The following is a 24,234-nucleotide window of genomic DNA, read 5'->3' as shown; positions in this document are numbered from 1 at the left end:
CAATGGCACCTGTCATCCCGGAGGGGCCAGGCCAAGATTCTACCTAGGCTAGATCTGCCTGAAGAGTTTGAGGCTCTCCTCAGGAGTGAACGGGGCTGCTCTCCACCACATTCCTGCTAAGGCGCTGTCCAAAGGCCACACCCATGAAGGCCGGCAGCACAGAACTGCCTCCAGCCTGCTTCTTGCTGCTGTCCTCCTCTAGGCTGCCAGCCCTTCCTCAGACCCCCTCCACTTTCTTCTTGCTAATCCTTCCTCCAAGCCCGAGTTAAAAAGTGTCTGCTGCAGTAAATGCAGCTCACGTGATATGACAGGGGAATTTATGGGATCTTTCAAATACTTTCTATAATTGAAAAATTTCAGCATTTATAGTTTGATTGAAGCTTGTTCATGTCAATTCAAAGCAGTTCATGTTGATGGAGGGTCTTTCGTGCTCAGGTGTTTGATTCGGTAAAGGCAGAGACGTGGGAAGAGCTGGGTCCTATACCCAGGGAGTTTGAATGGCTTGGCTCTCATACCTGTCACCTGTGCACTCTGTAGCTTCTGCACGTTCTTCACCTGCCTTCTGGTGTTGCCTAGTCTGTGAAGAACACTCACTTCTCAGGGTCTTCACGAGGATTAGATGGGTACCCAGAGCATGGCACACAGAGGATGCACAGCAGATGGCAGCTTATTTCATTTCCCTCCCATCTATTCCTGTGTGAGGAGGGAGGACTGGTAGACTGAGTGGGGGCTTCCAGGTCATTCTACGTGGTGTCAGCCTGGCTCCATCTTGAAGGGACAATGTATGTGTGTGTCGGGGGGATGGGGGCTGGCCCGTCCCCAGGGATGCCAGCACAGAACAAAGAACACTGACCAGCGGGAGGGGGTGAGAGGGCGAGGGAGTGGGATGGGAGACCTGGGTTCCCAGACCACATCCCCAATTCTGGGCTGGGCATTTCCCTTCCCTGAATGTCAATTCCCTCTGCAATAAAAAGGAGTGGTGGGGACACCAAATTTCTACTCGTGTAACCTTGGGCAGTTCTCTCTATGTTTTTAGTTTATTAACCAGTGATGGATCTATTCTCCAGAAACTGCGCTAAAGTCATCTCAAACCTATGCTATTTTAAATTTATATTAATTTCCTCTGGAGATAGCAAGTTTCATTAAGTTTATGAGTTTTGGGGAAGGCAAACTTCTTTTAATCGGTCCTAGTTTACTCCTTTTAGTCTTCTAATTTTAGTATTTTGTGATTTGCTCAACATTCATGCATTTGTTTAACCAACATATAAGCATATCCATGCTCCCCATATTCAGATTTTCAGAAAGAGAAGATATATAGAAGAGTTTATTGAATACCTACTATGTAAAGACATACTAAGTGTGTTCACATTTGTCAATCTCCATTTACCTTCCCAACAATCCTGGGAGGTGATATTAGTATCCCCAGTTTGTCATTAGACAAGCTAAGTCTCAGACAGCTTAAGTGATTCCCAGGGTCACACAGGGAGTAAGTGCATGAACTGGCATCTGAAGCTAGATCTTGCTTTCTGTAATTCTGTAATGTAATGTTGCAATGTATTGTTGCAATCTCGTAATATCATGCCCCTTCTTTCTGCCTTCCTTATCCTCTTTATATATCAGAGAGATGGAAGCTATTATTTCCGGAGCTGCTCGGCATTGATTCTTTGCTTCTCCAAGCCTGGGGGATTTATTTTAAAAACTCCCCGCTTTGCCTGAAAAGGCCTGGGAAAAGCTTGCAGTGGAAATTACAGAGGAGGGGATCTTCCAGGGGTCCCACCCAGCAGCCTGCTTCTTTCCTGTTGCATTTGGCCATGGTGGTACCTTAGGATAAAATGCCATGCCTGCTGCTGCTTGATGACAACCTGGCTGTAGTAGCCTGTATATTTAATCCCACGCATGTTAAATTGCATCTGGCCAATGAATGTGTTACATGTCTGGGGCTCTTTACTTAGGTGGTTCTTGGGGAAAATTGAGGGCATGTATATCGAGCAATTTTTGAATTATGTCTCTATTAGCATCTGAGAATGTCTCCCTGGGGAAGCCAGGAAAACTCTATTAGTTGAGCAGTTTAAAAGAGGATTGGAGGAAGCAGTGGGGAATATCCCATAGGGAACAATAATTATAAACAGCAGTTCCATGTAAACAGGTCTTAATGTGTTTTCTATATTGAATTCCTGAGAGTGAGGATCTCGAGTGGTGTTTCGGCGCCCCCTCCAGGACCTTGCCCTGCATACTGGTGCCTGGAGGGAAGTGTTGGGAGCTGAGGAGGAACGCTCAGGGGACCCTGCTGGTTCCCTGGGCACCAGAAGCCTCTTGGACCATGGCAATGCTGAGCCAGTGTGGTTGTGCCCACCAGCTGCCTGTGGGCCACATGATACTAGTGGAATTGTTGTGTGATTTCCAGGAGGAGATCCTAGGCAAGTCATTCCCTCTCTGCCCTTGTGGAGTATTTATATAGGCTTAGCACTGAGCCAAATGTTCTCCTACAATTTATTTAGACTAATCCTACCAGTATCCTGCAAGGTGGGTTATATTACCCCACTTTATAGATGAGGAAACTAACTCTCAGGAAAGTTAAGTGTTTTGCCCAAAGTCATTAGTCAGCAAATGGCAGAACTGGGGTCTAAATTCTGGTCTTTGACCGAATGATACCAGATCGTTTCCATGCTCTTCAAGCTCTCGTCCAACTAAACATTCTGTGAAATACACCTTTTTGATACCAGAGGCTCAGTGATCTCATCTTGGGTTTTACAATACCCCCTCAACTTATTTAGCCTGTGGCAGCTATGGGAACAGAGATCTCACTCATTATTAATTCAGTGTTTTGTGTTTGCTGCTGGCTCTAGAGTCCTAGGGGTTATGGCTTGGGGCCAGTGCATAACCCATAGGATGCACCCATAAGGCATTCAAACTGATGGTTGTCATGGCAGTGGTGCCATAGAGAAATGCTGTAGCCTTGGCTAGGTCGCATCCCTTCTATCCACCTTGAAAGTAAGTCTATCATGTGTCTTCCTACATCAATAAAGTGGAATTATGAAGCATAAAGGCTTTAAGTTTGGTAAAACCTTAGCTAACACCCAGTATTTTACATCATCCTTAGATATCATCCACTACTATAAAGGCAAGGAATTCTTTAATCAAAGGAAGTTGTGCACAGAAGCTAAGTATGTAAAACAGATGAAAGCAATCAGATGCTTGGGTTAAAGAGGGAGATTGGGAGAGTGTAGTTTTCCTTCCTCAAATCCCACAGGTGGTCTTTAAAGGAATTCTGCAGATCACCATCTGGAAACAACTGATGTAATTCAATTCTAAAGTTGGTGAGAGAGAGCCTAGAGAGGGCACTGATGTGCCTGAGGGCTGGGGTTGAGGCTTAGTCTATGTCTACTGAACGCCACCTGGGCCCTTTTCCTAATCATGTGACGTGGAAGTGAGGGTGCCCCAGAGTTGGACTTGAAAAAATTATCATATCCCTTGCCATGAACAGCATGATAATTAGTTTTTGCATTAATCCATTCACTCACCAGATTTTACTGAGCATCTATTTGTCAGATGGAACTTTATCTATTCTTGGGATATTCTCTGAAATATAAGGAGATTTCCCTATTCTTGGAAATTCTTTGAAATATCAGGAGAACTGTATGCCAGCTCAGAGGAGAATAACAAGCTTCTGTAAATATTTAGAATGTATATTTGGAAGGGAATAGAGAAATTTTGAGAAGGAGTCAGGCTGTGGAGAAAGACAGAAACCCACTGGAAATGAGCAAGAAGCAACTCTACATTGTGTGGGAGGTGGAGTCTTTGCTGTTGAAGTTGGAAACCTTTGTGTTGGGCCCCCAAATGCATTCCAAGGTGTGAGGAAGCTTTGGAGAAAAATCCCTGCTTAGGGCCGTCATTCATCAGTGATTTGTTCATTCATTCAACACCCTACTGAGGACCTACTATGTGCTGGGCACCGTGCGGGGCAGTAGGGATGTGTGTGAGTAGAGCAGACATAACCACTGTCTTTGTGAGTTAGCTCCTCCTCCCATCTCCCCTTTGTCTACAGGATAAAGGCAGGCTGTTCAGGCCTTGCATACGAAACAAGGGTTTTAGGTTTTAAGTAGAACAGAAAACCTTTGAAATGTTTAATAAGAGGGGGGCCTGATTTGATGAACATTTTAAAAAGATCATTCTACACAAGAGTGGAAGCAGCGAATCCAGAAAGGGGGCTCCTGGCCTGATGGGCATTATTGTCCAATCTTCGTCTTTGACATCATCTCCAGCCTTCCCGAGGGCATATCTCAGCTCCCAGGGCCACAAATGTCTTGTCTTTTCCTGAACATGCTTTTCTGTCCTCTCAATTCACCTTTGAATGCACAACCTGTTCTTTCTGTTTGAAATGACTTTTTTCCTCTTCTCTGCCTCTATAGCTGCTATACATCCTTCAAAACACATTTAAAATGCTGCCTTCTTTGGAAGCCTTCTCTGGTTCCTTTGAGGCAGATGTAGTCCTGGTTTCTTCTGTTGTACAGCTTTCTGCATGAATCTCTGTTTTGTGGTTCAGCTACTTACTAGTTGTTTTACTTGGGCAAGTTATTTGACCTCCCTAAGCCTCAGTTTCCTTATCTGTCAAATGGATACTATAGTAGTATCTTCCTCATAAAGTTGTTTCAAGGGATATATGACCATGCATACAGAGTATTTTGTGCAGGCTGAACACAGAGGTATTATTACTCCATATTGTATTCCAAATGCAAGGCTCTCTTTCTGATTAGACTGTGAATGACTGTTGAGGATGGGGGCAAGTCTCATGCATCTTTGTATCTCCAGCATCTGTTCTAGAGTCAATTCATGTAAAAATGAGCAAGTGAATGAATGAACGAATGAATGAATGAAAGAATATCTCCTCTGACTTCCTAAATTTCCACATCTCTGTTGGCTCTCCTGTGTTAATTCTCCTGGAAGCAAAGCTTGATTCCCCTAATCTTCAGGGACATTGAACACTGACTCATATCATGTATTATCTTTAGCTCTGATTCCCTCCTTCCTTCCAAAACTACCACTTTTCCCTCCCTCCCACCCTTTCCTCCTTCCTTCTTTCCACCCTTCCCTTCTTTCTATCCTCTTGTTCTTGGGTGTCCCATTTCCATGCTAATTGGTTAGCCCCGGATAAGCCAGGTGATGATCTATATGACCACAACATAGGTAGTGTGCTTCCATAGGATCAGCCCATTTTGTAGTAAATGGTGCAGGGTGGACATGGCCCAGATAGTCCCAGAATTTAGATCTTTGTTTCCATGGAAAAATCTTAGGGCTCTCCCTCTGGGCCACAATTGAGGCCAGGAATAATCTAATGATTTTGGGACTTCACCTGCTGTTTAGGGAGGCCTCCAAAAGGTCACTATTAATATGACTGTGTTATCTGGAGGGGTGACATGGCTTAGTCCATCCTTTGAGAATTGCAGCTGTGAACCCAAGTTGGAACTGCCTGGATTCCCTCTGTTCATCTTCTTGGGTCAGTTTGGCTTTGCTTCTACTTGGTGGTTGAGAAGCATGGCTGCGCTGGCATCCCTGCTGCAATGGGAGAAAAATATGACTTTCCCATAAAGCATTTGGAAAACTTGAAACTGAACTCAACCATTGAGTGGAATGGAGATTGATATACTTAAAACAACCTAAATGTACCAAAATACATTCCAACAACTCAACTCTGGCTCAATCTTTCATTCTGATTAGTGACCTCCGTGTCACAGTCTTGCCCTTAGTTGGGACTCAGGCTTTGGTTAAACCAATCTCTATTTAGGTACTTCTCATAATAGAGCCTGAGGTCTGGAATCCAACCTCTTGGATTTGAATCCCAGTTTCTTGCCTAGGACTGCCCTTCCTAGGTAAGTGGCTTAACTTCTCTGTGCCTCATCTGTAAAATGGGAAAATAATGGTGCTCACCTGGTAGCCATGAGGACTAAATGAAATAATGTATATGAAGTATATCATGCATATAAAGAACTTTGCTTGGCACATGGTAAGAGCTTAATAAATATACCTATTATTATAATACAGTCATATTTCTTTTTCTCTTGGAAATCCTAAGATGAACTTCCTTTTCCAGTCTTGGCATTGTTATTTTGTGTCTCCCTTTGATTAGGCCACCAGCTGTTCTCTGTCTGCAGTTGGATAACTCAGTCTTTGGCAGAAGTGGTTACTATATGCCAGGGACACACATTCTTACATTTCATCTCATGACATCCATGTGAGGTAGTCACAATTTACCCATTTTGCAAACGTAAAAAGTGAGTTAAGGAGATGAAATCTATTTCCTAAGGTAACAGTGTGCAAAAGACAGTGTTGGGGTTCAAACCTTGCCTTCTGAGGCAAGGGCTGGTGCATCGTAGAGTGTATAACATAGCAACGCCTCCCCTAAAGCAAACTTCCTCAGGAGGCATGGCTCAGAGTGAATACTGAAGGAGACAAGATCACCTCAACCATCTTCTCTCTAGCTTTTAAAGTAAGCAAACTTAAAAGCAACCAACAGTCTAAAGCCTGTATGCTATGTTAGTAGTATAATTTTAAAACATTTACTTAGGTTTGGCCAGGCACGGTGGCTCACTTCTGTAATCCCAGCAGTGATTACTTTGGGAGGCCGAAGTGCGTGGATCACAAGGTCAGGAGTTTGAGACCAGCCTGGCCAGTATGGTGAAACCCTGTCTCTACCAAAAATACAAAAATTAGCCAGGCATGGTGGTGGGCACCTGTAGTCCCAGCTAGTCGGGAGGCTGAGGCAGGAGAGTTGCTTGAACCTGGGAGGCGGAGGTTGCAGTGAGCAGAAATCATTCCACTGTACTCTAGCCTGGGCAACAGAGCAAGACTCCATCTCAAAAAAAAAAAATTTACTCAGGTTTTTTTACACATAAAATCAAAACAAAATGATTGCCTAAGGAGACACCTGATTTTTAAGAGTGATTGACGAGCAGCCAGAGTCCAGAGGGCATGGGACATAGGCTAGGTTAATTTTGCTGGAGACAGATTAACAGCAGGGAACTCAGGGGGAGAATGGGGGAGGATCAGCCCCAGTGGACATCCCAGGAGGAGTACCGTGGATCAGGAGAGAGGTTTGGGGCTGGAGAGGGGGAAGAGGAGGGGCACAAAAAGTGCAGGGCAAGGTAGAGAGGAATCTGCAGACGGCTCTGACTTTTTAATCCTTGGATATTGCCTTGAGGGAAATAAAGGAAGATGGCTGCAGTGCTTGCTCATTTCAAGGGCACTGGCTCGGTGGAGTGCTGCACGGAATATACTAAGCACATGGCCGTGTGAGACACCAAACACTTCCTTTCAGAAAACCTCCAGTGCCCAGCCCCAGAGGTTACTGAGGAAGTAACTAGACAGAATGTTCTTTACAGCCAGTTTGCAGACACTCACAGGCCGGGGTCAGCTGTGGGGCTGGCTTTGTCTGGTGGGGATGGTGCTTTGGCCACAACTCAAGTGTAAGGCGGGCTGCTGTGGTCTGCCTTTGCAGTGTAAAGTCTCTGGAGAATGCGGGACAAAAAACAATTGGCAAACTGTTAATTAGCTAAGCAGACTCCTAAAGGCCAATGATTATAGGAAATAACTTACTTGGATACCCAAATGAACCACGGAGAATCAAGTGCTTGCCTCAGAACTGAGTGACTCTCCTTGTTAGTATCTTCCTCTGTTCCTCCCTCCCCCTCTCTCTCATTCTCACCTCTTTCCCTCTTTCTGCCCTGCCATTTCTGACAGTTTCTCTCTTCTCTCATTTATTGTAGCTCTCATCTTCCTATCTTATCTGTGCTTTCCTCCTTTCTCTCTGGAGAGAGAAATATTATGTACCTACAAAGCAGGTTCATTTCATTCCTCTAATAGACTTTGTGTTCATTTTTTAAAATTTAAAAATTAGATGGTGATCCTCCTTATGTCAGTACTAGGAATCTGCTCACTCTAAATGCTAGTATCCTGATAGTACTTTGTCCTGGGGAAAAAAGTGGGGATGGGAAGTACAGGCCAGCAACAAGTACTTTCACCTGATCTGTAGAATAAGGGATGGTTTAAAAAAAGGAGAATCTGTTCATGTATTACTTGTGTAATTGAATATAAATAAAAAGGAAATGTCATTAAAAAATCAGATGAGCTGAATATTTTAAGTTGTTCTTTCTCTGAAGAAGTTCAAGCCAGCTAAATGCAGTTGCTTTTACTCAAATTGGGCCTTGTTTCCCCCCAGAATCTATGATATGGAATAGAAAAAGTAATTTTAAAAAGTTTATCGGCTGGGCACAGTGGCTCACGCCTGTAATCCCAGCACTTTGGGAGGCCGAGGTGGGTGGATCACCTGAGGTCAGGAGTTCAAGACTAGCCTGGTCAACATGGGGAAGCCATGTCTCAACTAAAAATACAAAAATTAGCCAGGCACGGTGGCACATGCCTGTAATCCCAGCTACTCAGGAGGCTGAGGCAGTAGAATCGCTTAAACCTGGGAGGCAGAGGTTTCAGTGAGCTGAGATCGTGCCACTGCACTTCAGCCTGGGCGACAGAGTGAGACTCTGTCTCAAACAAACAAGTTTATTATGCTTGCTATAATAGACTACAAAATACAAGATATTCTGGTCCTCACATCTAGTGTGCCTTTTGGGCTGGATTTTAGAAGAGACTCTCTCAGCTGCAAGAGTCTGGGTATTAGGTAGGCAGTTGGCAGAGTGGGATCTGGAGTCAGTCTTATTTGTTGGTCATAGTTGGGATCTTCAGGCTGTGGCTAAATGGAAGGGTGGTTGGCCTGGGTTTGGGCAACTCTGGATGTCCCTTTGAGATCAGAAGTAATGAGAAGGCTTCTGACCACAGAATGTGTTCTGCTCATTGGAGGATGGAAAGTATTTGATGTCCTTTTGCTGATCATACAAACAGAAAAGTCTTAGGGCCAAATTGGGAACCCACGCAGAGCAGGAGACTGAGTTGTCCTTATGGGCAAGGAGAGGCCAAAGGTTACCATTCCCATTTACCTTGAAGGAGGTATGTTCTGGGAGCATCATAAACCCTGATGGTGTAAAAATGAGAATACGATAAACAGATTAAGTAGACAGAGAGAAGGATGGGAGAAGGAGGAGGAAGTAAAAGCGTTCTTGTCTTCTGATGTTTCCAAGAAGGTGAGCAACAGACATTGCTTCAAGTCAACATGTAAGTAATTAAAGGCTGTGTGTCATTTAAAGTGTAACTATATCTGCACTAAAGAACTAAAAATAGCCAACCAAATATGAAGGTAGAAAGAGGAAAGAGATAAAAGAGAGAGAGAGGTTTGTGGCTTATGTTGCAGAGGAACATATTTACTGGGAGATGCCAGGTCCTTGTGTGGCCAGTGACCAGGATGAAGGAGGGAAACTCCCGCTGGTGGGAGGTCAAGGCTGCTATTTCTCATCCTCCTTGGAATTGCAGAGAGAAGTTGACCTAAGCCTTTACATTCACTAGCATTCCAAATCAATGGGTCTATCCATATCTGAACTTTTAAGTGGATGTATTTTATTTGATATCATATTGTGGCAAATGAAGAAACATTTCCAAATACCGATGTATTATTTTCCTAAGACTGTCATAATACATTACCACAAACTAGAGGCTGAGATTGGAGTGATGCTGCCACAAGCCAAAGAACACTGGAGCTACCAAAAGCTGGAAGAGGCAAGGAGGAATCCTGCTCTAGAGACTTTAGACTCTAGGGGAGTTTGTCAAGAACTTGATTTCAAACTGCTAGCCTCCTGAACTATGTGAGAATAAATGTTTGTTGTTTTAAGCCACCCAGTTTGTAGTAATTTGTTCTGGCAGTCCTCAGAAATTAATACAACTATCATTCTCATTTCTTTATTTTATAAATGAGGAAAGAGAAAGCTAGGGAGAAAAAGAGACTTGTCCAACCTCACACAACTGATAAATGGCACAACCAGAATTGCAACCGAGCTCTTTTGACTCTTGGCTCCATATCTGTATACTGTTCTAAAATTATCCCTAAAAGATTGGCCAGGTGCGGTGGCTCATGCCTGTAATCCCAGCACTTTGGGAGGCCTCGGCAGGTGGATCACCTGAGCTCTGGAGTTCAAGACCACCCTGGGCAACATGGTGAAACCCTGTCTCTACTAACACACACACACACACACACACACACACACACACACACACTAGCTGGGCATAGTGGTGTATGCCTGTAGTCCCAGCTACTTGGGATGCTGAGTGAGGAGAATCGCTTGAGTCTGGGAGGCAGAGGTTGCAATGAACTGATATCATGCCACTGCACTCCAGCTTGGGTGATAGAGTGAGATTTAGTCTCGAAGAAAAAAAAAAAACCTTAAAAATAAAATAGGAATAACATCAAGGGCCGAAGGAAGACTACAGATGGGTTCTTTGGAGATGTTCCACTGCTCTCCTTAGAATGACGGCATTACATTTGTCCTGGTGTATCTACTAGGAGGTGGTATTCTCTCTTTAGTACTCAAATTGTGAACAGAGTCTCCATATCAAATACACATTAAAAATGGCATTTTGGACCATATGGTAAGGGCTCTAGCATAAGAGCCTATGTGTGGTAAAGACTTAATGGCAGACTGCAGATCCCATCTGGAACTGGATTACTTGCTGAGGTACTTGGTGTACAGAACAGAGGGTGAAATTTTAGAGACAAATACCTCCACCTTGCTATTGCTGCATTTTTGGAAATTTTATTTAACTTCTCTAAATCTGTCTTCTTCCTTATATAAAAGGAATCATGATATTTAACTTCAGCATTATTTAAAATGTTTTCCTTAGAGCATTATTTTGAGGTTTATATTAACTCATGTATATAAAGGCACTTAGCACTGTACCTGGCACATTGTAGGTGTTGAATAAATGTTAATTTCCTTCTTTTTCTTCACCTAGAGTTTCCAGAAATAGTTCTCAACATATGTTCTCTACCTTTCACCTTAAATCCCCTCATTGCTATAACATTAGATGAATGATTGATATCCTTTATTGTAATAAAACAAAAACTGCAATCATGAGAAGTTAAAGCAGGGGAAGGAAGATGGATACTTATGATATGGAAAGGAAGAGCAGGGGAATATTTCTACTGCAACTTTAGCCTTATAAGAAAGTAGGAAGCTTGGCCAGATGCGGTGGCTCATGCCTGTAATCCCAGCACTTTGGGAGGCCAAGGCAGGTGGATGACCTGAGGTCAGGAGTTCGAGACCAGCCTGGCCAACATGGTGAAACCCTGTCTCATCAAAAAAAAAAAAAAAAAAAAAAAAAAAAAAAAAAAAAAGGAAGCTGTTGCATTAATGTGCAATCTTAGCAGAAGCTGCTCTGAAGCTCTGAACAGGAATGGAACATGTTCTCTTGAAATCTGGTGGAGAACAGGGGCTCTGCTCAGTTGGTATATTGACTGGCAGGTTGAGTTTGGATCTTCAGAAAAGCACATCTAAGGGACCAAGGGCTGGAGCAGACAGAACTAGTCTTCCAGATTGTCAGATTTCAGGTGATTTTTAAGGAAGAAAAAGTTTTCCGAATGTGCTTCAGCTTTCAAAATCTCAGGGAAGCAGGGCCTTAGGGTCATAGAGTCACTAAATTTTAGCTAAAGCTAAAAAACATCCTTACGTACAGGGCTAACATGCTGAACAGTAAAGTGGAGCTGTTCTGGTTGAAGCAGAGCTGAGGGACTCACAGTCTGGCTGCCCGTCTCAACCCACAAAAGTGAATAAAAGAAACCTTTGGATCACTCTAGAATTCCAAGGAACAGAGATCTAAAGTCATCATAAGGAAACCAAGACCTAGAATTTTTTAAAAAATGACTTGACCAACATTAAACCGAGACAGATTATGGATAGAAAGTGGATTTCTTGACTCTTACTCCAGGGCTTACCTCATCTTACACTTCAGTTTCTGGTCTTCCCACTTTCAGTTGGTATTTTAGCTAGTCCTTTGTCTACAAATGCATTTCATTATTATGTACGGTTTTGTCATGTGGTGCCCCTTGGAAGAGAAATTCTGTCTACATCATGCAGTGGTGGAAGAATATACACCGAATACACATTATACATACTTTGGATATACACTATTGGAGTTTGATCTTGTTTTATGAGCCCAATTGCTCATGAAATTTGGAATCTTTCCTGGAGCCTAATTTTAAGTGACAAAAATCATCTAGACAAACTGTGTTCTATTTGGAACAATATCTCATAAGGAGGAAAAATAAAACTCTTTGTTTCTTGAACTCCTTCAACGTTGGAAACCAAATCACTTTCTAATCCTAAACAATCGGGTTAATCTGGATTTATAACCCCATTCTCACTAAGGAATGGAGCTGAAGTCAGAGCTGAGGAGGTGGCTTTGGAATAAGGGTTCTTAAAAGGGTTGAGCAAAGAAACTGACATTTATTAAATGTGTTCTAATTGTGAGACACTGTGATTAGCATTTTACAAAGGTTTTTACCTCCATATAATCTCCTAAACTTCTTTAAAAAAGTTAATCAACATAATGGCTTTTAAAAGTCACTGGCTTCCATCAACAATATACGTAGTTACCAGACAGCTTCAGAGAGAATTGTGATGTGTTGTGCTGGCCTCACCCATAGCTAATAATCCATCAAGACTCACATGCTCATAGGGCCGGAGCAGGAGACGCTAACTTCCTGGCTCCCGCACTCCCCAGGCGCACCACATTTCAGCACGACGGACAGCGCAGCACTGGGGCGCGACTGGGGAGGCGGGGACCAATACCACGCTGTTTCAGCCCGGCTTTTTCAAATCTCTCGGGTCTCCGCCCTCATTTCCGTGCATTTTCGAAACGACTCTCACAGCAACCGAAGCCACAAAAACACATTCACAGAAAACGGGGAAGCTCCAGGGTTCGCTTACCGTCTGACAAGTCAATCAGTCCGAGGTAGTGCAAAAGTTTCAGGGAGGAGCACACGACCACCACTATTCCCAGTGTCTGGAGCCCTTCGGACTCGCCCTCTGCCCACATCCTCACAGCACCCTGGCGCACCGGCAAGCGCTAGGCGGTCATTCAAATCCAGAAAACCAGGCTTCCAAGCCTCCCTTCCTGCTGTTCTAAAGTGCACGGTTTATTTTCCACCAGTCTGCCTTCCTCTTTCTGCCTCCCTCCCTTCCTTCCACTCCTACCCCTCCCTCCACCTCTCTCCTCCTCCTACCTGGTAATCTCTATGTTTCATAGTAATATTTGCTTTTATTTCCTCTTTTCCCAAGGCAATTTCTCCAAAGGTTTAACCAGTCCCTAATCTTCTGCTAGCTGAGTGTAACCATCACTGGCAACATCTCATGGCATATTCTCTCGGCAGCTCAGAGAAAACGTGTGTCAGTGTAGACCATTTCAAAGACATACAGAAAGAGCCCCATTGCTTTAGATCGCAGATAGATGGAGAGATGAAAGATACTTTTTCAAAGGGACAACAATTTGTCTTTACTTCCCAGTGAAAAACCCAACAAGCTGGTCTGGAACATATGTGGTCCCTGCTTTGACACAGTGAAATGTCCCTGGAAACTGTACCACCAGGAAAGCTATGGTAAGCTGGAATGCGTCTCAGTTATATTTGTCTTTGGGAAGGTTTTATATTAGTATCAGAAATTATTAGATGGGTAATCAGGCTGGCGAAGTATCACTGGGCAGCACTGAGTGAGCAAATGTTCTGGAAATGAAAGAGAGAATGAGGAGGCAAAAGAGTGATGCTGTCGGCATGTCCTAAACTTTTGGGCTCTGTGGGGGAAATTTCCCTTCTTCGTACACTGGATTGTCAGCAGTGAGCCTGGTGGGGAAAGGTGCTTGACATGGGGAAAAGGGAAGATTGCACTCTTAGAGTCACAGAGACCTGTCCTTGGGCAAGTTCCTAGATCTCCATGAGGCCCAGTTTCCTCTTCTTAAATAAACTTAACGCAAATAAGAGAACCTGTGTAAAGTGTGGGAACAGAGCAGGCACTTCACACATATTGGTGTCAGATTTTGAGAATACACTATATTGACAACACTGTGGAGCAAAGACACTCTCTTGAATCACTGGTAGGAAGGTAAATTCATAAATAAATTGTATATATCCATTTATTCAGAAATTCCACTTGTAAGGATACCTACATATGCACACAAATATATATGTACAAGGATATTCATTGCATCATTCGTTTATAACAGTAAAAGACTGAAAGAACTTACATGCTCATTGGTGAGAAAACTGGTTCCATAAATTATAGTGCATACATAAAAGGAGTACCATGTGAGCCATTAAAAATAATGTGGCACATCCATGTATCTTTTCCTGGAAAGATACTAAAAATATACTATTAAATGAAAAAAAAAACACCCTAAGTTGTTTAGTACCACTATTACCAATGTTAATATTATTTTAATATTGGAAAGGAACACACACACACACACACACACACAATGTCATATACATAAAATATTTCCAAAAGGATACACTAATAATTGAGCATTTTAGTTGCCTCTGGAGAGAACTGAGGAACTGGGTTCAGAGGGTGACTGTTGCTGAAATTTTCTCCTATGTATGTGCGTAATGGATTTAAAACAACAATAACTGAATGTGAATGCTGGTCTCTCCTCCCCTTCCTTCTTTGTGAAAAGGGAGACATAGTCTACATATTGGATTGAGACTCGGGAAAATCTTGTCTTCCCTGCTCTGTTCTTTGTGTCAATCTCCATTCTCATTGGTGTGTAGGCAGTGATGTCCTGGGGTCAGCCCACTGCATCTCATGAAAACTAATTGTTAAATTTTCAGGAAATCAGCAAGGCAGTTGCTAAACATTTGTCAGCTTGAAATCAGCCATGGTAGGGTGTTGACACCACAGAAATGCTACACATCAGTGTTTCTTCACCCTCCCCACTGTCTCTGAATTACCAGGATGCCACGCTACCATTCCAGATCCCATCTGCCCAGAAGAAAACCTGAGAAATTCACCTGCCCAGAGGTTTTTCTGACTTACTGTGTTTCCTCTCCTCTGGGGCCCTAGCAAGTGTAATAATTAACCCACTGGGCTTAATGGGATTTTAGGCATTCACATATCCAGATATGCGGAACTAAATTAGACGCAGGAAGACTTCCATGTTTCTGGTAAGTCAATACTTTGTTCTCTTGGCTTATCTTAGCTGTATCTCTTCTAGGTTTCTACTTACTCCTTCCTCTCTCCCTGCTGCTTCCTTCCCAACAACTCTCTGCCTTATAAAACTCATGCTGTTCCTGATCTTCCCTCCCGTGTATTCTCCCTTTTTGCAAGCTCATGCATAAGCTAGGCATAAGCTCTCCTCTCAGCCATTTTCCTGGGCTCCCGTCCCAAAGTTTCATCTATTGCCCTTTTGTACTGCACACAAAACATTCCCAGTGAGGTCCCATCAACAGGTAATACTGAGCATCTGTTAGATATAAGGTCAGGTGCCAGGAATTAGACTTAATCCCTCACTGCTTTCTGGTATTTCTAGGAAAGAATGATGCAAGAAGGCAGAGTAGTGGTTCCCACTGTCTGCTTTGCTGTTACTGTGTAAAGACTTACATTCTTCCAAGAATTCTGACTTCACAGACAGCTCCCCTTCTGGATTGTCTCCTAACCTTGAACTTTAGGAGCAACTGTGTCTCAGGTGAGTCACCTCAGTGGCAACCAGAAAGACTTACCTACTATTTCCTAGAAATGGTGAGGTGCCACTTCTTATCCCCAATAACGTCAGAAGGAAATCCAGGTCTCATAGTAGTGGGTGTCTGCGTGACAACCCAAAATCTACCTGCCTCCAAAGTCTGTGCTGTCCTCATATGTCCCAAGCTGAGTCTGTGATTTGGCATTTGTGAAAGATACAGGAATTGTTTATCAGAAAACCTGCCTTCTTCTCACATCCCAGTTCCATCAGAGCCACAAGGTTTCTTCACAAATCTCTCTACATGTAACCAGCTTTGAAATCTTTATTGAAGTTCCATCCTTCATTTGATGAGAAATGTTTGCCCTAATTGGGGCACTCATGGAATCTATTTCACAAATTGCTCTTTACTATTTCCATATAGAGTGTAAGGTGAATATGTTTGTATTGGAGATGTGAGCCTGCATAGATTCTGATATTTCTCTTACTAAATTTGTCCCAAATTACTATTTTATTTTTTTGGCCAAGAATCTTCACATTGTTGGTCCTCTTCAATTCCTTATCAATACTGACAGGTATTTTTTTTTCCCCTTAGGTCCATTTGCCTTAAAGAAACAAAGGTTTGATTATTTGTGAAAAGGTTTCTCTAGGTGAGGATGATGTGTGTCAGGGGGATGTGGGGTTGTGGGGGGATTAGCTGGCCTCGTGGAGCAGATACCTGACTTTTGTTATGATCCAGACATCATAAAAGACTGGATTCCAATTTAGGTCCTTGCATCTTGACAAATGAATACTGGCCATGGTCTGCAGAGTCCCCCAGGCATCTTGGAAACCAAGATGGTCACAATCACAAATGCCAAGTTTTTGCCAAACAATTTTAGCTCTGGGTTTAAATTTTATCTCTGCCAGTTACTAGATGTGTGACCACGATAAGTCACTCAAGCTCTAAAAGGAGCCAGTTTCCTTACCTGGGAATAATACTGATACCCATAGCATAGGGTTGTTACAATAACAAAATGAGATGATGCCATAAACTGCTCAGCACAGTCCCTGATACCCAGTGAGTGGGAGTGTGGCACAGAGGTCCAGAGCACAATCTCTGGGTCAGAAGCCTACATTGACTCTTAACTCTGCCTCCTACTTAGCTCTGTGACTATGATGAGTTACTTAACTTCTCTGTGCCTAAGTTTTCTCACCTGTAAAACAGAGACATTCACAGTATGTACTTCATAGAGTTGTGAGATTAAGATGAATTAGTAATTATGCATAGAAAGAATAATATTAGTATAATTATTACTGTTATTATTAACCATAAGCTAGAGGCAATAATGCTCCGCTGGGCCCCATGGACAAGTCATATATTGAGTACGTATAGTCTGGAGATCTGGATCTGGGGAGAGGAAGGAGTGTTACTTCAGGTAGGGGAATCAGACTTCCTCTGGAAATTGCTGGGTGCATGAACTCCAATTCTCCAGCCACAGATCTTTCTTCCAGGCAAATGTTTTCAGCTGAGTATGATTTGTTTTTGCTTAAACTTCACTTGAGTATTGGCCTCTAGCAGTCACAAAATCAAATGCAATTTTAGCTAGCTACTTCTGCTGCTCTCAGCTTGCTTGTTGCTGTGTAACCTGAAGTAAATGGAGAGGCCCCGTGGTGCAATGTCCCACAAGATCGGAGCAGTTCACTTAGTTATCTGAAAACACATGTGCAGTGTGACATCCATGTGCCCTTGACTCAACAGGGCTTGCTGCTGCCATGGGGGCTTTCTGAATGGTTCTCCTGGTAAGGTACTGTCTAAACCTCATTTGGAAAAACTAATTTGATAGGGGCCTCATTTTCCAGAATGTTCTGCTGCAGTCAGTATTAAAATAATGCCAATAATTGCACTTGAAGTTTTCTTTTCTTTAAAAGGTGCAAAAGAAATGAAAGAACTCCTCAGAGCACCATCTCAGAGCGCCTGATTCTATCAGAAAGCAATTATTTAACTGCAAGATGGTTATGGTTCAGAGAGAAAATCATTACCATTCCCATCACTGACGAAAATGGGAAAATGATTCGTGTGTTCTTTATCTTAGCCTTTATCTTGGTGCCCTTTTGTGGGCACAGGATGGGTTTGTTTAAATTAGTTATATAATGATAACAATTGCACAATAATAATGATATCTCCCTTCCTCCCTCCCTCCCACCTGTAATCCTTTCCTTTCCTTTCCTTTCCTTCCTTCTTTCCCTCCCTACCTCCCCCTTCTCTCCCTCCCCCACCTCCCTCGCTCCCTCTCTCCCTTCTTCCTCCCTTCCTTCTTTCATCTTCCTCCCTCCTTTCTGCTCTCTTTTCTTAGATATTCACAGTCCGCCCAAGCTCTTGCACCTGTTGGACACTGCAGATAGATAAAAAGTCTTACCTATTAGGAAGTTCATAAGGTCTAAAATGTCCTTTAGGATTTTTAATTTGCAAAGTTCTGTTTAACCTTTTACATCTATTTGCATGTTGCAGTTTCTCAATAAATATTTGTTGAAACAATACTATGCCACTCTCCACAATCAACTTTTGAGTTAGGATACAGCATTATTTCTGTTTTATAGATAAGAAAATGGGGGCAAAGAGAGGGAAACTAAATGTCATTAGGATTTTCCATGGAGCAGGCACTGTGCTGGGCTCTGCACAGTTTTCTCCTTTATCTTAATTATTACAACTACTAATGATGTTTTTAGTGGTGTCAACTTACAGAGCAATTTATTTTATTTTATTTTATTTTATTTTAGAGACGGGGGCTTGCTCTGTTGCCAGGCTGGAGTGCAGTGGCATAATCTCGGCTCACTGCAACCTCCGCCTCCTGGGTTCAAGTGATTCCCCTGCCTCAGCCTCCTGAGTAGCTGGGACTACAGGAGCGTGCCGCCATGCCCGGCTAATATTTTTGTATTTTTTAGTAGAGACAGGGTTTCACCATGTTGGCCAGGGTGGTCTTGATCTCCTGACTTCGTGATCCGCCTGCCTTGGCCTCCCAAAGTGCCAGGATTAGAGGCATGAACTACTGCACCTGGCCATTTATTTTTATTTATTTATTTATATATATATATTTTTTGAGACAGGGTCTCACTCTGTTGCCCAGGCTGGAGTTCAGTGGTGTAATCATGGTTCACTGCAGCCTCAGCCCCCTGGGCTCAAGTGATCCCCCCACCTTAGCCTCCCAAGTAGCTGGAATTACAGGTGCAGGCAGCAAGCCCAGCTAATTAACAAACATTCTAGATGTAGAGATCTCACTATATTGCCCAGGCTGGTCTAGAACGCCTGAGCTCAAGCGATCCTCCTGCCTCAGCTCGCAAAGTGTTGGGATTACAGGTGGGAGCCACTGTACCCAGCCCAGAGCAATTTTAGACAGATGCTGAAAGGTTAAAAAAAAAAAAACCCCCTCTGTGCATCTAGCTACAAGGCCTTCTTTCAGAACCTGTCATTGGGAAGAGGTGTTGTGCTTTAAGCAGCACCTTGTGGAATCCAGCAGGGCTGGCTCTCCACCCCAGGGTCTCTGTCCCTCAGGAGTTAATTCTCAAAGTCAGGTCTGCTTATTTCATTTTATTTTCAGCTCCATGGAGACTGGAGAGGAAGGAGGCAAGACAACTGGAGAGAAGCTTCCTGGTTTTCCCCTGGCATTTTAGAAAACCCTCAGAACAATCATTCCAAGCATCCTGGGAGATCAATTTTGGGAGGATCTTGAACCCTGCTTCCAGGATTCCATGTCCTTTGGGATAAATTTCAGAACCTACTCTCCCAAAATGTCAGCCTGCAGGGCCCATTCTTCATTCTCCATCACATCAGCATCCCCCTCCCCTACTAGGGTTCCAAGCTGACAGGTGCAGATGTAGGTCTCTCTGCTTAAAACAGGCTGGAGAACGGGAGTTGATGCCTCCCGGCAGGGAGGAATAATGAGCACATTCATTAATGACTGCACCATGTTCCTGTGGATTGTCAGCACCAATCATTTGTTGCTTTGAACAAAATGTAACTGTTGTCAATGGAAAGCCATTTGCAAATAAAGCCAGTGAGTAATGATATTTAGATATCCATTGACATGTTTCAATTTTTACCTTTTGTCTAGAAGGGATCAGAATTTCAACAGAAATTCCAATTCAATACACACATTTATAATCAAACCTGTGGATGTAACTTAACTATTAAATGTTTCCCTCCTTCCCTCCCTCCCTCCCTCCCTTCTTTCTTTCCTTCCTTCCTTCCTTCCTCATTGCTTTCCTCTTGGGAATAAATTGCCAGGCATGCTGCTAAATCCCCTACAATGCCCAGAACAGCCCCCATCACAATGAAATATCTGTCCCAAGATGTCAGTAGTGCAGAGATGGAGACAATCTGCTTTAGCATTTATCCCAGGAATAAAACTGCTGTGTCACAGGATCTATGCACCTTTTACTAAGTCTTGCCAAATTGTTTCCCAAAGTTGTTTTACTAATTTACCCCCAACCTAGGAGTATGTGTAAGAGCTCTCACTCCCCACCCCCGCCCACCGCCATTTTACAGATTAAAAACTTGAGGCTTTGGAGGGTGTGGAGTAACTTGGACAAGGGTATAGAGTGACAGGGACATTAATAAAGCTTTGAGAGTGACATAGATGTTATATCTCCCTGCGAGGACACAGCCCAGGAAGATACATTCAGTCCTTCCATATAAGAGATATTTATAAAGTCTTAATTACATACCAGGAACTATACCTTACACATGTCTTCTCAAATCTTCCCCCAACTGTACAAGATAGTATCAGAGCCCACTTAACAGCATGGGCTTTGAAACCAGCTAAAACAGATACTAGGTCCCAGAGTGGTTATTCACTAGCCCTGTGCCTCAGGAAAGTTACTTGAGCTCGCTAAGCTTCAAGTTTCCTCATCTGTGAAACAGGAACCATGGTAGACCTACGTCACTGTATCGTTGTGTTGGAGATAACACAATAGGCGATCCATAAATATTAGCTGTCATGGTCGTCATCATCACCACTCTCACTTAACAGATCGGGAATAGAGCCTCAGTGTTTAAGCTGCAAAAGGTCACAGCTAGTAAGTGGTAGAACTAGAATTTGAACTCAGGTCTATCTGACTCCAAAGTTTGTCTCACTTTAACTGTGTCAAGTCTGTTACCCAAGAGGGGAGGACTCCTAGCCCCATCTCACCAGTTTAGACTAATCGGGGTTGGGCAGAGACAGCACATATGAATTACTAAAACTCAGAATTCATCAAACACTTTTAAATAACACATTTTCATGGTATCATGAATATTTAGTAACTCAACTAAGTAAAACAAATGTTGTCAAGATATCAGTTGCCTGGGGACCTGCTATAATAGATAGTCCAGGATGATCTGTAATTAGAATGTGGACTGCATGAAAATGGTGATTCTATAGATTCTGAAAACGACCTCTTCTCTTACAAATTATAAATATCTCCTTTACCATATTATTGCTATCCATCTGTTTCACCCTTGAAGACAAACCAACTAAAACCTATTGCCTAGGCAAAGATCACAGATTTTGAATTAGTGGTGTCAGAATGAACAATGCTTGCCTTCCTACACCCTGTTTGCAATCAAATCCTCCAATTTCACCTCTATTTTCCTCCCCCCTCCCTCCTGGGAAGACATTTGTCTTCAGAGGCTGGCAATGAGGCATTTGCCATTAGACACACTATGACATATTTTAAATATGCTCTAAGAAGCCGAGGCTAAATTACACTGGTGAGTTATTAAAAACAGCTCTCAATGCTATTATTATTTATTGCATTTGCAACTCTCAGCAGCAGCTGATTACACTGCTTAATCTTATATTTTTTTAAAATTCTCCACCCTGAAATTAATTCTCCCCACAATAAATAAGCAAGGTCAGCCACACTGAACATCCTTTGGAAGCGTTTGGATTCTGGGAAGGAATCTGATGGACAGCCCTGGGGCAGAGCCTCAGTTTCTCCAGGGGAGGAAGCCCTTCATTTGAAATATGGACATCTCTTTTCTGAACCCCTTCGAGAGGGAGTTCTCCATATCACAGGTCTCACCACGCCAGTCCCTTCCATGCTGTCTCTGCAGCTGCCATATGTTGCTGTCATTGAAAGGCCTCTGTGATCTGGCCCCTGCCTCCCTCCCCAGCCTCATCTCTCATAGCCCCATGTCCTCATCCAGGACTCAGTCCACGAAGTGACTTGCATTTTGTTTCCAGTGCCAGGCTCTGCCCTCTGAGCCTTTGCATATGCTGGTCCTTTCACCTGAAATTCTGCCTCCACCCTTATTTTCTTGGCCAATACCTTTTCCTTCCAGAAGCAGCTTAGGGAATATCTCCTTAGTGAAGTCTCCAGTGAGGAATAGAAGGATTTCTTCTCCACATCCATAAAACTGCACCCCTCTGTCTATTGTAGCACTCGACACACTGTATTGTCACTGTGTATTTGTGTCTCTTTTTTGTTATATTGTGAACTGCTTGAGAGCAACTGTAGTTTACCGTCTAAGCTTTACTGTCTAAGCTCCCAACATAAGCCCAGGACAAAGAAAGTGCTTTGAGAATTAAGAGCTAAAAAATAGAAGTAATGTAGTAGTACAGAAAGAGCCAAAGCTCTTGAATGAGGCATTTATTCATTCACTCATTCATTTATTCAACAAATATTTATTAAGCATCTATTATGAGCCAGGCTCTGTGCTAAGCACTAGGGATACAATGATTAAAAATCAATGATTCTAATACTAATGGCATACTGGGGGAGACAGACATAACTCAAATAATAGCATAAGTATATCATATAAGCCATGATTGGTGCCATAAAGGAAGAATACTCAGGGCCATGACAGCATAAAGATAAGGCCCAACCCAGGCTGGAGTTTGCATAATGAGTTTCATCAGGGCTGCCCTCCTTGAGGAAGTGATGCTTCAACTAAGAGCTGAAGGAGGAAAAGGCATTAACTAGGTGGTAGGTGGGGCAAGAACATTTAAAGCAAAAGAGACAGCAAGTGTAAAGGTTCCGAGGGCTGTGGGGGCCTAAGTGCTGAAAAGGTGTCTAGGAATGAACCAAAGGTTAGTACTAAGGCCCAGGGAACAGGCAAAGGTGGAGGTGGTGTGCGACAGATCAGGTTGGGAGGCACCCAGGGGCCATGCCATGCAGAATATTGTAGACCGTGTTAAGGATTTGTCTAGCCTGGCCACAATGGGTTTTAAGAAAAGGAACAACATTTTGCGTGTGTATGTGTGTGTGTTTTAAACCATCTGCAATGCAGAGAACAGAATGGGGGACAAGGTACACAGAGATTGTGGGGTATGAACTTCCAGACTACCTCAGAAGACACAATGACAAGGTGGTGTTAATGCCTAAAGGACCACAGGGAGGTGGGGAGACTTCCAGAAGTCCTCAGGGAGACACCTGGACCATGTGTCAGGTTCACAGGCCTGCTCCAGATGTCCTCTTCTTTTTTTTAATTTTTTTTTTGTTTTTTGAGACAGAGTCTCACTCTGTCGCCCAGGCTGGAGTGCAATGGTGTGATCTCAGCTCACTGCAACCTCCACCTCCCAGGCTCAAGCAATTCTCCTGCCTCAGTCTCCTGAGTAGCTGGGACTACAGGTGTGCTGCATCACCACACCTGGCTAAATTTTTGTATTTTAGTAGAGATGGGGTTTCACCATGTTGCCCAGGGTGGTCTTGAACTCCTGAGCTCAGGCGGTCCGCCCGCTTCAGCCTCCCAAAGTGCTGGGATTACAGGCATGAGCCATTGTGCCTGACCCAGGATGTTCTTTTCCAAAGCAGGAGCTCCTGCTGGGGGAAGCTCAGCCTTACTTGGGTTAACCAAATTGGTGCAGGGTCAAGGGGCTCTGCTTTAGAGCAGAGCTCCCAGGGAAACTGAGCTCAGGCCAACTCTATAATTTATAGTTTATGCCTCTAGGGTAGTGAGGTCAGAGAACTGAACCCTTCCCTGTAAGTTCTTGCCCTAACTTCTAAGTCCTTGGAAGGGTTAGGTCAGCCCATCCTAGGCTTAATTTGCTACCTTAGAAAGAATCAGACCATGGGAGGTCATCTACCTTCATCTTTCAACTTCATCCAACAATCCATTCATCCATCTCTCTCTCCGTCCATCTGTCCATCCATCCATCTATTCATCCACCCATCCATGCATTCATCCAACAAATATTCACTAAGAAAATATTAGAGGACAGTCTGGAACCTGGCCTTTCAATCCTCAATATAGTATGTGTTCTGCGCTGGTCCACATCTGCCCAATTTGACTTACTGTTTGTCAGCTATAGGTAAGGGATGAAGTCTGGCCCAGACTCTGTCAAAAAATTTTGTTCTTTCAGTTCTCTGGTTGCTGAATTGGATCCCCAGGCAAATCCTGAATTCTTCTCTCCTGGTTTAATTGGTCCATTATTTTAAACTTTTGTAGATAAGGGAATAAAAAAGTCAGTGGAATATTGTATTCATCACATTCAAATTAATATGCTTCATTACCACAAAGACAAGGAGTATGGTTGTAATATTTTCTCAAAACTTTTAATTGAACAGAGCATGGGAGGGGGAAAAGCGAAAATGGAAACCACCAAGCTCAGATGTTGTTTTTCACTTTCTCAAAATGTGCGCTGTTTGTAATCCACTCATCTCATTAGTGTTAATTAT

General features: G+C 43.2%; 1 protein-coding gene and 1 long non-coding RNA gene across 15 annotated transcripts in view; one reads left to right on the top strand and one right to left on the bottom strand.

Annotated features, from left to right (window-relative positions):
• KCNIP1 (potassium voltage-gated channel interacting protein 1) overlaps positions 1-24,234 on the bottom strand; it is a 383,467-nt gene that overhangs the window by 42,183 nt on the left and 317,050 nt on the right. Inside the window, exon 1 of one of the 6 annotated variants that reach the window (XM_054684766.2) lies at positions 12,861-13,057. The exons of the other annotated variants lie outside the window; for them this stretch is intronic. Coding sequence (XP_054540741.2) covers positions 12,861-12,969 — 109 coding nt within the window. The 5' untranslated portion in view covers positions 12,970-13,057. Of the gene's footprint in view, positions 1-12,860; positions 13,058-24,234 lie in introns of those variants that run through there. 6 annotated transcript variants of the gene reach the window in all.
• On the top strand, positions 12,564-19,657 carry LOC107974925 (uncharacterized). 9 transcript variants are annotated; one of them, XR_008548131.2, is made up of 6 exons: positions 12,574-12,885; positions 13,212-13,528; positions 14,753-15,085; positions 15,451-15,606; positions 16,193-16,247; positions 19,176-19,657. It is a non-coding gene; the product is annotated as an uncharacterized LOC107974925 (long non-coding RNA). The 9 variants fall into 9 exon arrangements; XR_008548132.2 differs by having other exon boundaries at positions 12,595-12,885; positions 13,437-13,528; positions 14,876-15,085; XR_001718034.4 differs by having other exon boundaries at positions 12,595-12,885; positions 13,437-13,528.

Source organism: Pan troglodytes, chromosome 4 (genome assembly GCF_028858775.2).
Source record: "Pan troglodytes isolate AG18354 chromosome 4, NHGRI_mPanTro3-v2.0_pri, whole genome shotgun sequence".
Classification (NCBI taxonomy): Eukaryota; Metazoa; Chordata; class Mammalia; order Primates; family Hominidae; genus Pan; species Pan troglodytes.
This window is presented reverse-complemented; position numbering and strand designations above follow the sequence as displayed.